At 45.1% G+C, this 12,586-nt stretch overlaps 1 protein-coding gene across 12 annotated transcripts in view; it reads right to left on the bottom strand.

Moving 5' to 3' along the window:
* Window positions 1–12,586, bottom strand: part of KDM2B (lysine demethylase 2B) — a 122,481-nt gene that overhangs the window by 68,443 nt on the left and 41,452 nt on the right. For 10 of the 12 annotated variants that reach the window (XM_054082062.1, XM_054082063.1, XM_054082064.1 and 7 more), the window contains 2 exons: window positions 4,772–4,865; window positions 3,691–3,844 (listed from right to left, as the gene is read on the bottom strand). In XM_054082062.1, the coding sequence (XP_053938037.1) occupies window positions 3,691–3,844; window positions 4,772–4,865 (248 nt within the window). Of the gene's footprint in view, window positions 1–3,690; window positions 3,845–4,771; window positions 4,866–5,577; window positions 5,757–8,316; window positions 8,475–12,586 lie in introns of those variants that run through there. The other 2 variants (XM_054082070.1, XM_054082071.1) reach the window with 2 other exon arrangements.

The following is a 12,586-nucleotide window of genomic DNA, read 5'->3' as shown; positions in this document are numbered from 1 at the left end:
GGCAAGCATAATAACAAAAGACGGTTTACAGAGCATAAAGACTGGAGTGGCAGGTGAAGGGCAAGAGGAGGAGATAAAAGGTTCCAGTGAAGTTGTGTCATGATGCAGAAGGAGAAAGATACATAAAGCAAATGGAGAAACATTAAAGATATTAAAAAAATGGGTAACACTGGCATTAGCTTAGTGAGCAGTATTTCAAACAGGCTGCAGGGGAGCAATCAGGATGTAACAAGTGGCTGCATACAAGCAAGAAACACGTGTCTACAATAATCCTGAGTTGTAGAAATCTGTGGGATGCTGCCCAAACACTAGATCTGGTGTCCCTAGCACAGGGACGAGAGATATTTAAACGACTTCTCCCTAACAGCACCACAATGGACTTCAAATATGTCACACATCCTCCCTGCAAGTCACCGCTGAATGCACACACCGTACAGAAGAAAGCCAAAGAGCAAATAATACTGAACAAGCTCTAGATTCGATTGTGACTGATAAAATTTTGTTGCTTCCCTACTGAGACAATAACTGAGCACTGAGATTATGCTCTTCCTCTTCCAGACCACCACAGTTTATATCTGAAAAGAGAAGCTGAGTCTATAAAGAATTACCCTTCGAATTGGCACATGGGTCAGATATGCAGCATCCACCGTCCATTATACCAGAGTAAGATATGTTACTTTGACCAGATTTCATCTGTGTTGAACACTTAACCATGTGAAAGATTAAATGTTGCTTGTGGTAACGTACACGGTGCAAACACCGTTGGGCCATAGCATTCTTCACTAATGTCTTCCTACATAAGGACAAGTTCTCAGGTTTACGGTTGGACTCGATGATCTCAAAGGTCTTTTCCAACTTAAATGATTCTATGATTCTAAAACGAGTCAGATATCTATATAAAATATTAATCATTCCCTGATACTGGCAGCAAGTTGAGCTTCCTTCCCCCTCTTGAAACTTCAGCTTTTTTAACATCTTGAATCTACATCTGGCCACAAACCTGAGTGTGGCACAATGTGCTATATTTCTTAATCAATAATTTTACTGACATTAGTTTAGATAATTATATTCATGGAAAAGGCCAGGTTCCTAGTTGATTTTATCACTTTACCACAGACTTTACCAGAGTTGATCATCCTTGACTCATCAGTGGTGGGAGGTGAGAACTTGTAACGGTGCATCGCTTGTTTGGAGAAACCTCTGGGGCCACAAGTAGCACAACTTGGCTCCTTCACAAGACCCCTAACACAGTATCCCTCAGAATCCCAGCTTACTTCTCCCCACCCCATACACAGCGGGGACTCCTGAAGTGCTTCAGGATACGTGTTGGCCCATCATGACTCACTGTGCTGACAATACTGCACTTAATTTCTCCTCAATACCACAGCTGTGATTGTGCCTCTCTGTGTTTCGCAGGGTTAGAAGCGCAGGTAAAAATTAACTGGTTTAAACTTAATCCTGAAAGGATGATGGCAGTGATGGAGATGAAAATACCCTGAGGCCCTGCTGAGCACTATCATTATGCCTTCTGTAAGAATAATTCCCATCCTTGTCCAAGTGGTTTGTAGTTTCAGGGATTTACTGGGATTCTAGATTCTCAGAGAAAACTTGTATCTTCCCCAAACCTTTGACCTCACTCCCTCATGTGACTTGTTACAGCCTCCTCTACCTACTTCACCCTTACACTCCTATGGCATAACAGCATTTCTAGGATCACCTCCAAAATTTACTTGAAAACAGGAGCAGAGCAGGGGATTTTATGGAAAGGTCCTTTGCTGAAATGCTCTCCGTTCAGTCCAGTTGAGCACTAGCGCTGTCACTTTATACTTCCTGTGACCAGATCTGTAGTTAGAAGGTATTCTCCTCATGGATGAGCTGAGGCTGGTCAAGAGCTTATCAGGATCAATTGAAAGCACGGGATACACTCATTTTACAGGCACTTGTTACCAGAACCTAAATACTATGCACACTTACACATACAAAACACATGCAGACGTCAACTGAGATGATCCTCACCCAAACCACAGAAAAGAGGTGGGAGGAACTGACCTGTTTTACACAGCTATGCTCAGTTCACTGACATGGAACGTCCTTTAATTAGGCATTTCCATACTCTTATAACGAACATAGAAATAATGTTCTTTCACAAAAGTAAAAGATTTGCAAGTAAGTTTTCCAAACAAAATACAGCAGAGCAAAAACTTGTGAATCCATGGGATGCTTATGGAGAAATTATTCATACATGCTTTTCAAATATGGCATGGAGCGTAAAACATCGGAGGTCCTAGCACTTTTGTACCTTGGGCTTTCCTAAGAAAACAGAAACAGTCAAAACTCACATTTGGAACCACTTCAGTTCAGCCACCACATTACAGCTGTGTCCCATACAAGCTCCCACAACTCACTGTATTCCAGCTGCTAAGCATGACTAAACTAACATACAGAAAGTCTTACTCATAGGAAGCTGTTCACAGGGGATGAAGAGAAAATATGAAGATGCAGTAACAGGTTCTAAGCAAACAGCACAGGCACACTCAAACACCCAGTTCAAACAGTAACAGCACATCCTGACCTGTTCCAAGGGAAGATCTAATTCCTTTTGTGGATTAACTCCTCCACCCTCAAAGTCATTTTGCCTGTCACCCCCCAGGCTGATTCTTATGGAATCCTTACAAATGTACAAATCTGTGGCCTTCAACTGATACTAACAACAGTCCCTAGCTGGCAAGAACATTGTCACTACCTTTGTATGACCTGCATTCTTTCTGTCTCCAGGATTAAAAAGCAATAATCCTATCTCCACAGAGTAGTTCTAGAGCTGAAAAACTACCAACTTGTCTTTCTGTCAAGTAGAAAAGCTAATGACATTTACTTCCCTGTTAATTTCCACTAAACAGAGGCAACATGTTATATTATAAACAAACTTACGGTTCCATAACAGCCAAAGAAAGCAGAGCCTGATATCATCTTAAATGAGGAGAGTTACAGACTGCATCATCCTTAATCCAATTTAGGGAGGAGCAGAGAAGGCTAAAGCCACCAGCCTTCAAAGCAGCAACTATTTTGTTGCATTGCAAGAGGAGCCTGAATCATGCAACACAGCTACTAAGGTGGGCAGTAGTGTAAAAATTAAGTGTGGGCTACTGGAAGTTGTCCAGATGCAGCACAACCTCCAACAGCAGAAATTCTGAAGGGTTATGACAATAAAATAAAGAAGCAACCCGGAGAGAGCACAGTGCCTGCTCTTCCATGCACTGGGCTCTCCACTGAGCTCCATCAGGGAATCGAGACTCACATCAGACTACAGACAGAGGCAAAGAAGTTACTGAACTGCAGGTGAAACCTGCCAGAAGAGATGATAAAACCAGCCAAATATTTTTCCAAGAAAGCTAACAATAGCAGAGGTCAGTGTAGCATTGATTAGGAGTGGTGGACTGACAGCCTCAAAAACACAACTCCTTTCTCCTTTTCCCTGGTACAGCAAAAGAAATCCCGGCACACACTTCCTCACAGTACGTTTTTCATCAGTCTGGATGCATTAGTTTCTGTAATATTAAGCGCATTCAGTCCTAGCCCTTCTTCTGCCACAGCAAAGAAAGAGGTAAGTGTGAGGTTTAGAGTGAAGAATTGCTTCACAGATAATTTAGTCACACACATCCACTGATCCCCAAAACAGTTAACAAGTGATACCTGATGGAATGAAGAACGTATAGCCTTGTTTCAGCTCAATTCTTTGGCATCGTTCCACCCTGTCTCCCAGAAAGATATCACTTTGCTTTCCCGAGAGAACCCATTCTTCATAAAGTTCTAGATTCTGCAGAGTAGGCGGAATCAGCCAGAAGATCTAAAAATAAAACAAAGATTGAATTATGACCAATAGTCAATAAAAATAAATAGCTGAAAGAGTCCAACAAAGCTATCACATGTTAAGACAAATGAACATGTTAAGACAAATGAACATGTAACACCAAGCCTGTTTTCTGCACAAAACAGGTTTTCCAGGTGTTGTACGCAGAGGCACACAGCAGACAGCAGCAGCAATTAGTCCACATGCTGGAAGCAGCAAAATAACTGTCAGTTGTCATCTCTCTTCTATGAAACATCTCACTCAGAAGATGCCTGCACAATTTACGTTCAGTTCAAAACAGCGCGTTGGTACAGTACAGCTTCATTGGACTATGCAGACATCTGCACCAGAGATCTTCAATCTGCTGTATTTATTTCAGTTCCCACCACACGCTGTCTAGAGCAGAACTGGGAAAAGCAACCTAAAAGAATAAAGATGCAAATGTAGCCGCATCTGCTGTGTATTTTAACACTATTGCATCCTGTAATATTTCAGTTCCAGCATAGCGTGCATGTGCACACCAAAGGAACATGGAGTCTCCAAATGGAAACAGAAGCTCCAGCTACAGGAGACTTGTGAGGGCACTCTGACCCAACAAGAGTACACACACACACACTGCGAGACACTTCTAAACCACACAGTAATAAGGAGCCTAAAAGCACCACCAATAGCAAATAATACAGTCAGTACTTCAAATAAATCACTAGTTTCTTTCCTAAAGGTGAATGCTGTCCTTCTCGTTCAGTTATCTCCTCGTACATCAACACAACCAGCTGAAACAGACTGATCACTGACTGGCCCCTTTCCCCCCCAAAAAAAAAGAGAAAAAAAGAAAAATAAAAAGAAAAATAAAAAGAAAGCAACTCCTCCCCTCCATAAGAGGCACAGAGAAATACAAATAAACATCAAAAGAGGTTCACCTACCTTCCCCCCACGGAAAACGTGATACCACACTGAAGTGCCACCAAAATCAATATGAAAATCCGTGAAGCATCCTTTCACACTCATCAAACAGTACCTGTAAGCAGAGTGAAGGACAACAATGAATCAGTCTGAAACGGTATTTTTCACATCTTAATTTGCAGATGTTAACTGCACGCACGATACTCTTTCCACCAATTAAGTTTCTGCATTTATAGCACTGGGATTTGTCTCACGAAGTAACTATAAGCAGGTTTCAGCTGGAAGGAAAGCTTTCAGAGTTAAGGAATGGAAAAACATTAAGTTATGCTGTTTAGAAATATTTCTTATGCCACTGCCAGTCCCCGAGGTGATCTGTTTAATGCTACCCTTGACTGCTTGAAACATAACTGTCACCAAAAGTTGTATACAAATTGCTTCAAAAAGCAAAGTTTTGAAAAATCTGATTTGCTTAAAAATCCTCCTGAATGTTCTTTACCTACTTGCCATTTTTGCAAGGGTTGGGGGAGAGAAACCTCATTTGGCAAACTAACTCCTTTTTGTTCACATTTCTAGGCATCTCTGCATCAAAACACGTAAAGGAACCAGCTGGCAGCATCACTAAGTATCAAATCCACTATTTTTTTTATGCTGTCTCGATTCAGGTTTTCAAAGCAGTTTACTGGAAAGAGATGCACGAGCTCTCATCGCGCTGCGTGAATCTCAAGCCTCCAAGCCACCATCTGTAACTAATGGCCGAATTACAGCCGCCCCTCTCGCTACAGGCACCTTTGCGAACGCAGGAAACACACACCACTTAACCCACTAACCTCTTTTCCTTGTTCCGGTCTCCGTTTCATGGCTTTATTTGTGTGTGTGTGTGTATGTGGAGATGGGAGGGGGTAGGTGTGGAACCGGTACCAGAACAGGATTTAAAAAACCAAAAAAAAAAAAGAAAGAAAAAAAGGTTTCGTCTAAACTGTGTCTTTTTCTCATCACATTCAGGTAGGGAGAATCTCAGCAGTATGCAGACGGCGTGCAAAACTCCCTCTAGATGATAGGCTGGAAAGGACCTTACCATGTGTCTGCAGAAGGCTGGCAAATCAGAGAGACTATAGGTACATAAGAGCCCGCTGCCTAGCAACCACATCCCGAGCTGGAGTTGACAGAATGATACGCAATGCTGTCATGAAGACAGTCAATTTGTGGGCTTCAAAAAAGGTCCTGCGCCTTCATCTCACAATTAAAACCTCTCCTCGTGCAATTACACATCTCTCCTCTTGCCCACTCTGGATTTTTTTTTATTTTTTTTTTTAACCTTCAGAAGCAGGAAAAGAGCTTTTTCTGCCCCTGGGGTATTTCAGATGCTTCAAAAATCACAGCTAGCCAAGAAGCTGTCTAGCCTCTCAATATGCTCCATTTCAAAATATGAGTCCTTCCCTCCCAAATACCTCCTTTTTTTTAATGTCTCCTTTCATATTTTCCCTACCAAGATGTTGTTGATTCCAAATCAGATAGTATTTAACAGCAATAAAAGAAGTCCAGAAATGAAGTTGCCTTTCATCCAGCCAAACTGCAAAAAGTCAGACTGGAGAATTGCTCATAAACCTAGAAAACAACATGGAAATTCACAGTTTGTGGGCGGTGTTGAGTATTAGAGGGCCATGTTGTTTCAAAGTAGAAAATTCAAATCCTTACGGATTTTCAATTTCCGAAAGGTAGGATGTAAAATATAACACTAACAAAAATTCTATAAGACAGTGCTCTCTATCTTCTATTCCCCTTTCATATTTAGATGTTCCGAAAGAACATAAAAGGCCTAAGCATTAGCCAGTATTATTCATTCCTCAGTAGTCAATAATCTAAACTTGAGTCTGTCAGTTTGTGTTCCAAGAAGAAATGATAGGATTGAATTCCCTGTCAAATCAAAGTGCTTAAAATTAAGTTTTGTGAGAAAACACCAAGGCAGAGATAACTGAACATGCAAGTCTTTTTTCTTTCCTTGTTTTTCCTCCGTTTTCTGTCTGTTTCCTTTAAACTCCTCTAAACACTATTTCAATTCCAATAAACATGGTTTTAGTGAAAGAGCCAGATAGGGTGATTAATAAAAATCTACAAAGCATTTGGGAAAAAAAAAAAAAACAAATAGTTTCATTTTCCACCCACAAATGAGCCATTCCTTATTCAATTTCTGCTGTTAACCTTACAGGGCCGCTTTTGTGCAACCCCAACAGCTACCGAAAGGCTCAGAAGCCTGAAAAAAAGCGTTCTTCTGCCATATAGCGATCTCCTTCGTTGCCAGAGTCTGGCACAATGCCTTTGCATTGACCTCTACGGCTTCCTCTTCCAATGTACACCGCAGTCACATGGCCCCAGCGCAGCTCCACAGCTAATCCTAAACACCACTCGGCTCCAGCCTCGGCAAGAGGCTTCTCATCACCCACAGCTGCTCATCTGGGGAAGGACTCAACTTTTCAGGTTTTTCCATAACAAAAAAAAAAAAAAAACCCAAACCAAAGCCAGAAGACAGCATCCATGTTGAAAGAAATCTAGGAGCGACATCCCGCTGCACGCTTTGGTCACAGGGCCCTGGATCAAAGCAGGTGAAGCGGGATACAAGAACACGATCCCCAGCAGGGCATGGGGAGACAACTGCAGCAGTTAAAAATACTCTGAAAATACAGGTGAAGCCAAAGATGCCCCAAACTTTGCTCTTTTTTCACAACTGCCACCCCATCCAATCCCTACACGCTCGACTTCATCTCCCTGCACAGCCTCAGCGAGGGGTTTAAACATGCAGCTGCTTGTAATCTGTGCTGGGGGGGCTTCCCTTCCCCACTGAGGAGTTTGGGTTGTGCTCTCCACAAGCCTCAATTCGTTCACGTTAATGTATTGTTATTTTCGAAGGAGAATTGTGGGACGCGTCCCTGCCCATGGCAGGGGGGTGGAATGAGGTGAGCTTTAAGGTTCCTTCCAACCCAAAGTATTCTATGATTCTCTGGTTTGTGCTGGGAGGAGGGGAGGAAGGGGAACTCTCCCCCCCCAAAAAAAAAAAAAACAGAGAATCATACAACAGTTTGGGTTGGAAGGGACCCTAAAGCCCACCCAGTTCCCCTCCCTGCCATGGGCAGGGACACCTCCCACTGATCAGGGCTTCCAAGCCCCATCCAACCTGGCCTGGAACCCCTCCAGGGATGAGGCAGCCACAGCTTCCCTGGGCAACCTGGGCCAGGGCCTCCCCACCCTTATATCAAAATATTTCTTCCTAAGATCTCACCTCAATCTCCCCTCTTACAGCTGAAAACCGTCGCTCTCATCCTATCCCTGCACTCCCCAATCCAGAGCCCCTCCCCAGCTTTCCTGGAGCCCCTTACAGTGCTGGAAGCACTCTAAGAGCAGTTATAGAAACGATGCGAAGAAATATGGAGTAACCTGCAAAGAACAGACACCGAGATCCCCCCAGAAGCGAGAGAGGGGCTGATGCTAAACGCCGCTAAAGCAAGCCCAACGCTCTGGGCTCCCCCACGATGCCCTCAAACCCACACGGCTACGAACCCGCAGACACCCACAGAGACAAAGGCGAAGGCGGCGGATGAGGAGGAGGCGTTTGTGCAGCGGGGACAGCATTCAGGCAGCGTTCGTGCAGCGTTCCCGAAGCTCAGCTCCTTCTCTCCCGCGATAGACACCGCGCACCGGGCGGTTCTATTCCCTCTGGCATTGCGAGGGCTCCCCTGCCACTGAGCTCAGCCCATAAACCACTCCCAAACCCCAGCAGAGGCTTCTGTTTTTTTGTCCGGGCCAATGAGAAAAGTAAAGCTCGCTCTTCCTTCCTCCCAGTGCCGGCTGGTTGAGATCCCTAAGCCTGAAACCGAATACCACAAATCCATCAGCCAACTATGAGTGCCAGACCAGGAGAAGGTGCTGACCTCGCTCCGGGTGGACAAGATGCTCCTGGGTACCGGAGCAGGGGGCATCCCATGCTCCCCAGCCTCGTCTCACAGCATCCGGGAGCGGGAGGCAGCAGGAAACAATGGGCAGCTTGGGGCAACTCCTCACGCCACCAGCATGGCCAGCGCTGAGCATGACCCCCACCCTGGGGCCCTGCGACTGCGAGCCACAAATTGCACCGCAAGACAAAAGAAACTGTGGTCAGCCAGGCTCACCTGTGATGCTGGCGACCCACCGGTCTCTCCCCTGCAGGGAGAACCCCAAATCTGCAGGCTGTGTGCCCCCCCAGCCTTCCCACAGGGACCAAGCCCCTTCCCCGCCTCGGGAGCAGGGCTGCTTGGCTGTGGGGGCCAGCACTTGCAGCCCAAAATCAAAGCAAACCACCCCAATCAAGCCAAAATAGTGACTGATCATGGAACACAGTGGTGCACAGCGCACTTGGAAAGCCGCGAAGGATGCAGATCCTGCCCTGAGTGGGTTATGAGTTTGCTGGACAAAACCACAGAATCATTTGGTTGGAGAAGACCTTTGAGATCATCAGGTCCAATTGTGCCTCTTCACTACTAAACCATATCCCTGAGCACCTCGTCCATCCATCTTTTAAACACCTCCAGAGATGGTGACTCAACTTCTTCCCTGGGCATCCCATTCCAGTGCCCGATGACCTTTTCAGTGAAGAAATTTTTCCTAATATCTAAATCCGACACCCAATCAAAGCCTCTCCTGGTGCAACTTGAGGCCATTTCCTTTCATCCCTTTCATTCAAACTACCTTATCGCCTGGGAGAAGAGCCCAGCACTCACCACACTACAACCTCTTTTTAGGCAGTCGTAGACAGTGACGAGGTTTCCCCTCAGCCTCTGCTCCTCATTACCCCTGCGCTCCAGACCCTTCACCATCTTCATTGCCCTCATCTGGACACACTCCAGTCCCTCAACATCCTCCTTGTAGTGAGGAGCTCAAAACTGAACACAGGATTTAAGGTGCAGCCTCACCAATGCCAAGTACAGGGGTACAATCGCTTGCCACACTGTTTCTGATACTGGCCAGGACATCATTGGCCTTCTTGGCCACCTGGGCCACTGCTGGTCACCTGAGATAAGAGAACACAGATTCTCTGCCATACGCTGGAAATGCCGTGAAGGGACTGCAGATCAGGGATCACGCTGGGGCCAAAGGAAGCAGCAACGCTTTCCTCATCCCAGCCTTGCTCCATCCCACTTGAGGGTCTGAACCAAGCTGTGGTGTGCACGGGGTGGGTTCATACCTGAGCGTGCCATTATCACATCCAGGCCTTTACAGGGAACATGTTATTTACCTGCCAGATGCCAGATTTCAGCAAGAACAGCCCACATAAAGCATCAACAGAACGACACCCAGCGACCACCTCAGGCTGCCTGCAAACTTCCTTCCAGCGCTATGCGTTCGGCTTGTGCTGGGAAAACTACCTTCAAACTGTAAGAACCAAGAGGCCTCTTTTTTGTTTTGAATTGGAAGCTTAAACTTCTGAAAAGGTGCCCACTGCTGCAAGGAAACGAACCAAGCTGCCAATTCACAGCAAGCTGGGTCTGTCTGCCCCTGGAACAGCATTCCGATATTGGTGAGAACACAACTCATTTCTCCATCTTTGTGACATGGCTGTTCAGCTCCAGGCTCACCCCAAACCATTCCAAGTGCCAGTGTTTGTTTCAGTTACACGTGTGACGCTGCAAGTCCTCCAGGCTCTGCACAAAGGAGGATTTGAGGCTAATGCACTGACTTGAAAAACATTACATTTTATTTACTTTGCTAGCTGGGGAAGTTTTAATGAGAACTCGTGCTTAGTGTCTAATTTTCTTACACTTAATTCTATTTATAGAGCGCTTTTGTATCAAAAGCAATTCACAAATGACGTACAAAGAGCATACCAGTATCTCACATGCATAAAACAGCACCAGGTTGCGTTGTGGGACCTGCAAGTTCCCTCAATTCAAAGGGCAATCTCTGTCTCCAGAGGCACACGCTCAGCTTCTAACTAGACCACAGCTCAGCAGAGCATTTTAGCATCAGTTTAAATCCATCCCTACTTTGTAAAGGAATGAATAGAAAGGAATGGATGGCTGAATAACAGCCTAAGAGAGGGAAAATAAGGCTGACTGAGCACACAGTAACAGAGCAGCATCCTTCTGTGATCAGGTAGATGGTTCATACAAGATACCTCACCCTTAATTGAGGAGAACAGTGATATAAAAACCTATTACAGCAGTGCTTAGGTATGTCAAGTAATAGGAAGAACTTTGAAGGCAAAAAGGCTGTTGTAGTCACTGAGGCTTTCATTTTCACTTGTTCCATAGTACAAACTGTATCAAGTTGTGAGAAATGCCTGTTGCTATTTCTACAGCCATCATGTCCTGCCACACTCACTATTTCACTGCCACAAATAGTCTTGCAAGTCTATGAACACAAAACCTAATAAACAGAGAGGATAGTAGTTTCAGCTGGGCTATCTGTTTTGATCAATGAGAAATCAAAACCATACTTTTTTTTTTTTTTTCCTTTATTTCAGGCTCAGTTGTATCTATATTGCCTCAGTCCTGGTTGAATTTAAATCTCAGCTTGTTTTGAGCTGCCTGAAAACAGTTATGGTGCACCATCATGAAGGGAAGCAGTTCCGAGTCCAGTTCGGCTTCCTTTTGTCACTGTTTCCTACCATCAGGATTCACAGTCCCACAGACATCCGAGGCGATACAACAAGCTTCAATCCATAAAACGGGATGTTACAACAGCCCTGCCTTTCCCTCTGCCCTGGCTCCTAGTGCCATAGCACGCTGCTCTCTCACAAACAGGCTCCCACATTTGTGAGGCTCTTTGCAGCAACTTGCACCCAGGGATGCGTAAGAGGAGCGGCAGGATCACGCTCCCTCTGCAGCCACGAGTTGCTCTGTCTGCTCACCCAACGTCTCGTGGCCCAGCACCCTGCGTGAACTGCAGAAGGGGGTTTGTTGATGATCCCACTCTCCTGGGTGGGTTTCACACTTCTGCACTGCCCTTCGGCTGGCACAAGCATTTATGCAGCCATGTGGTGGTTTGGATGGCCTGAAAGGTAATCAATTTTTCTTCTTCATTTCTGAGTCAGTGCTCAGCCAGACCAGTCTCCAGCTCAGTTTGCTCTGCAGCTGCACAACGGCACGTTCTTTCTAGCAATGATGATGGGACAATGTGGGCATGAGACTATTTTTTCAGGGGCAATGCCAACTTATATCAGCTTGAAGTCTGTCACGCTACAATCTCACCTAGCCATTCCTTTAATTTCTCATGGTGTCTTACCGCTGAAGAGGCAGTACTCGGAAAGTTTGACATAGTTTTTATATAAACCGTTTCCCCACTTAATTCAGTCCTCTAAGGCTCCTATTAGGTAGGCAGTCATTTACTCACAGACAGGAAAATAACCTCATTACCCAGATTTTTTAAAAAAAAGTTAATGGTGCAAGTCCAAGTGAAAGCCAGGGTGGTCTCCAGTGCGCACGGTGCTCCTGGTAACCGAAGCAGCACAGCAGATGGAGCGTTCTCTAACTTCATTCCCAGCACGGAACTTGACGTGCAGGAGCCAAGACAGACATTTGTGTCTGGTAATGCCATCTGTGTCTGCAAAACCGCAACGCTTCCGCTGGAGTGCTTTTTGTTTGTAGGGAACATGTTAATGGTGGGTATCGCATACTGCAAACTCTTAGTACTATGAGAATGCTAAGAACAAGAATGAAATGAAACAATCCCATTTCTGAGCAACAGCAGTCATTAATAAAGCATATGAATATTGACTGTTTGCATAAATGAATGGGCAGCATGGAACAAGTGACAGCACTGGCATTTAACTCCGGAATTTAACACGATCTCTTAAATAAGGGCTCGTAC

Source organism: Cuculus canorus, chromosome 17, assembly GCF_017976375.1.
Source record: "Cuculus canorus isolate bCucCan1 chromosome 17, bCucCan1.pri, whole genome shotgun sequence".
NCBI lineage: Eukaryota > Metazoa > Chordata > Aves > Cuculiformes > Cuculidae > Cuculus > Cuculus canorus.
Note: the sequence above shows the minus strand (reverse complement) of the source record. Positions and strands in the feature narration are given on the sequence as shown.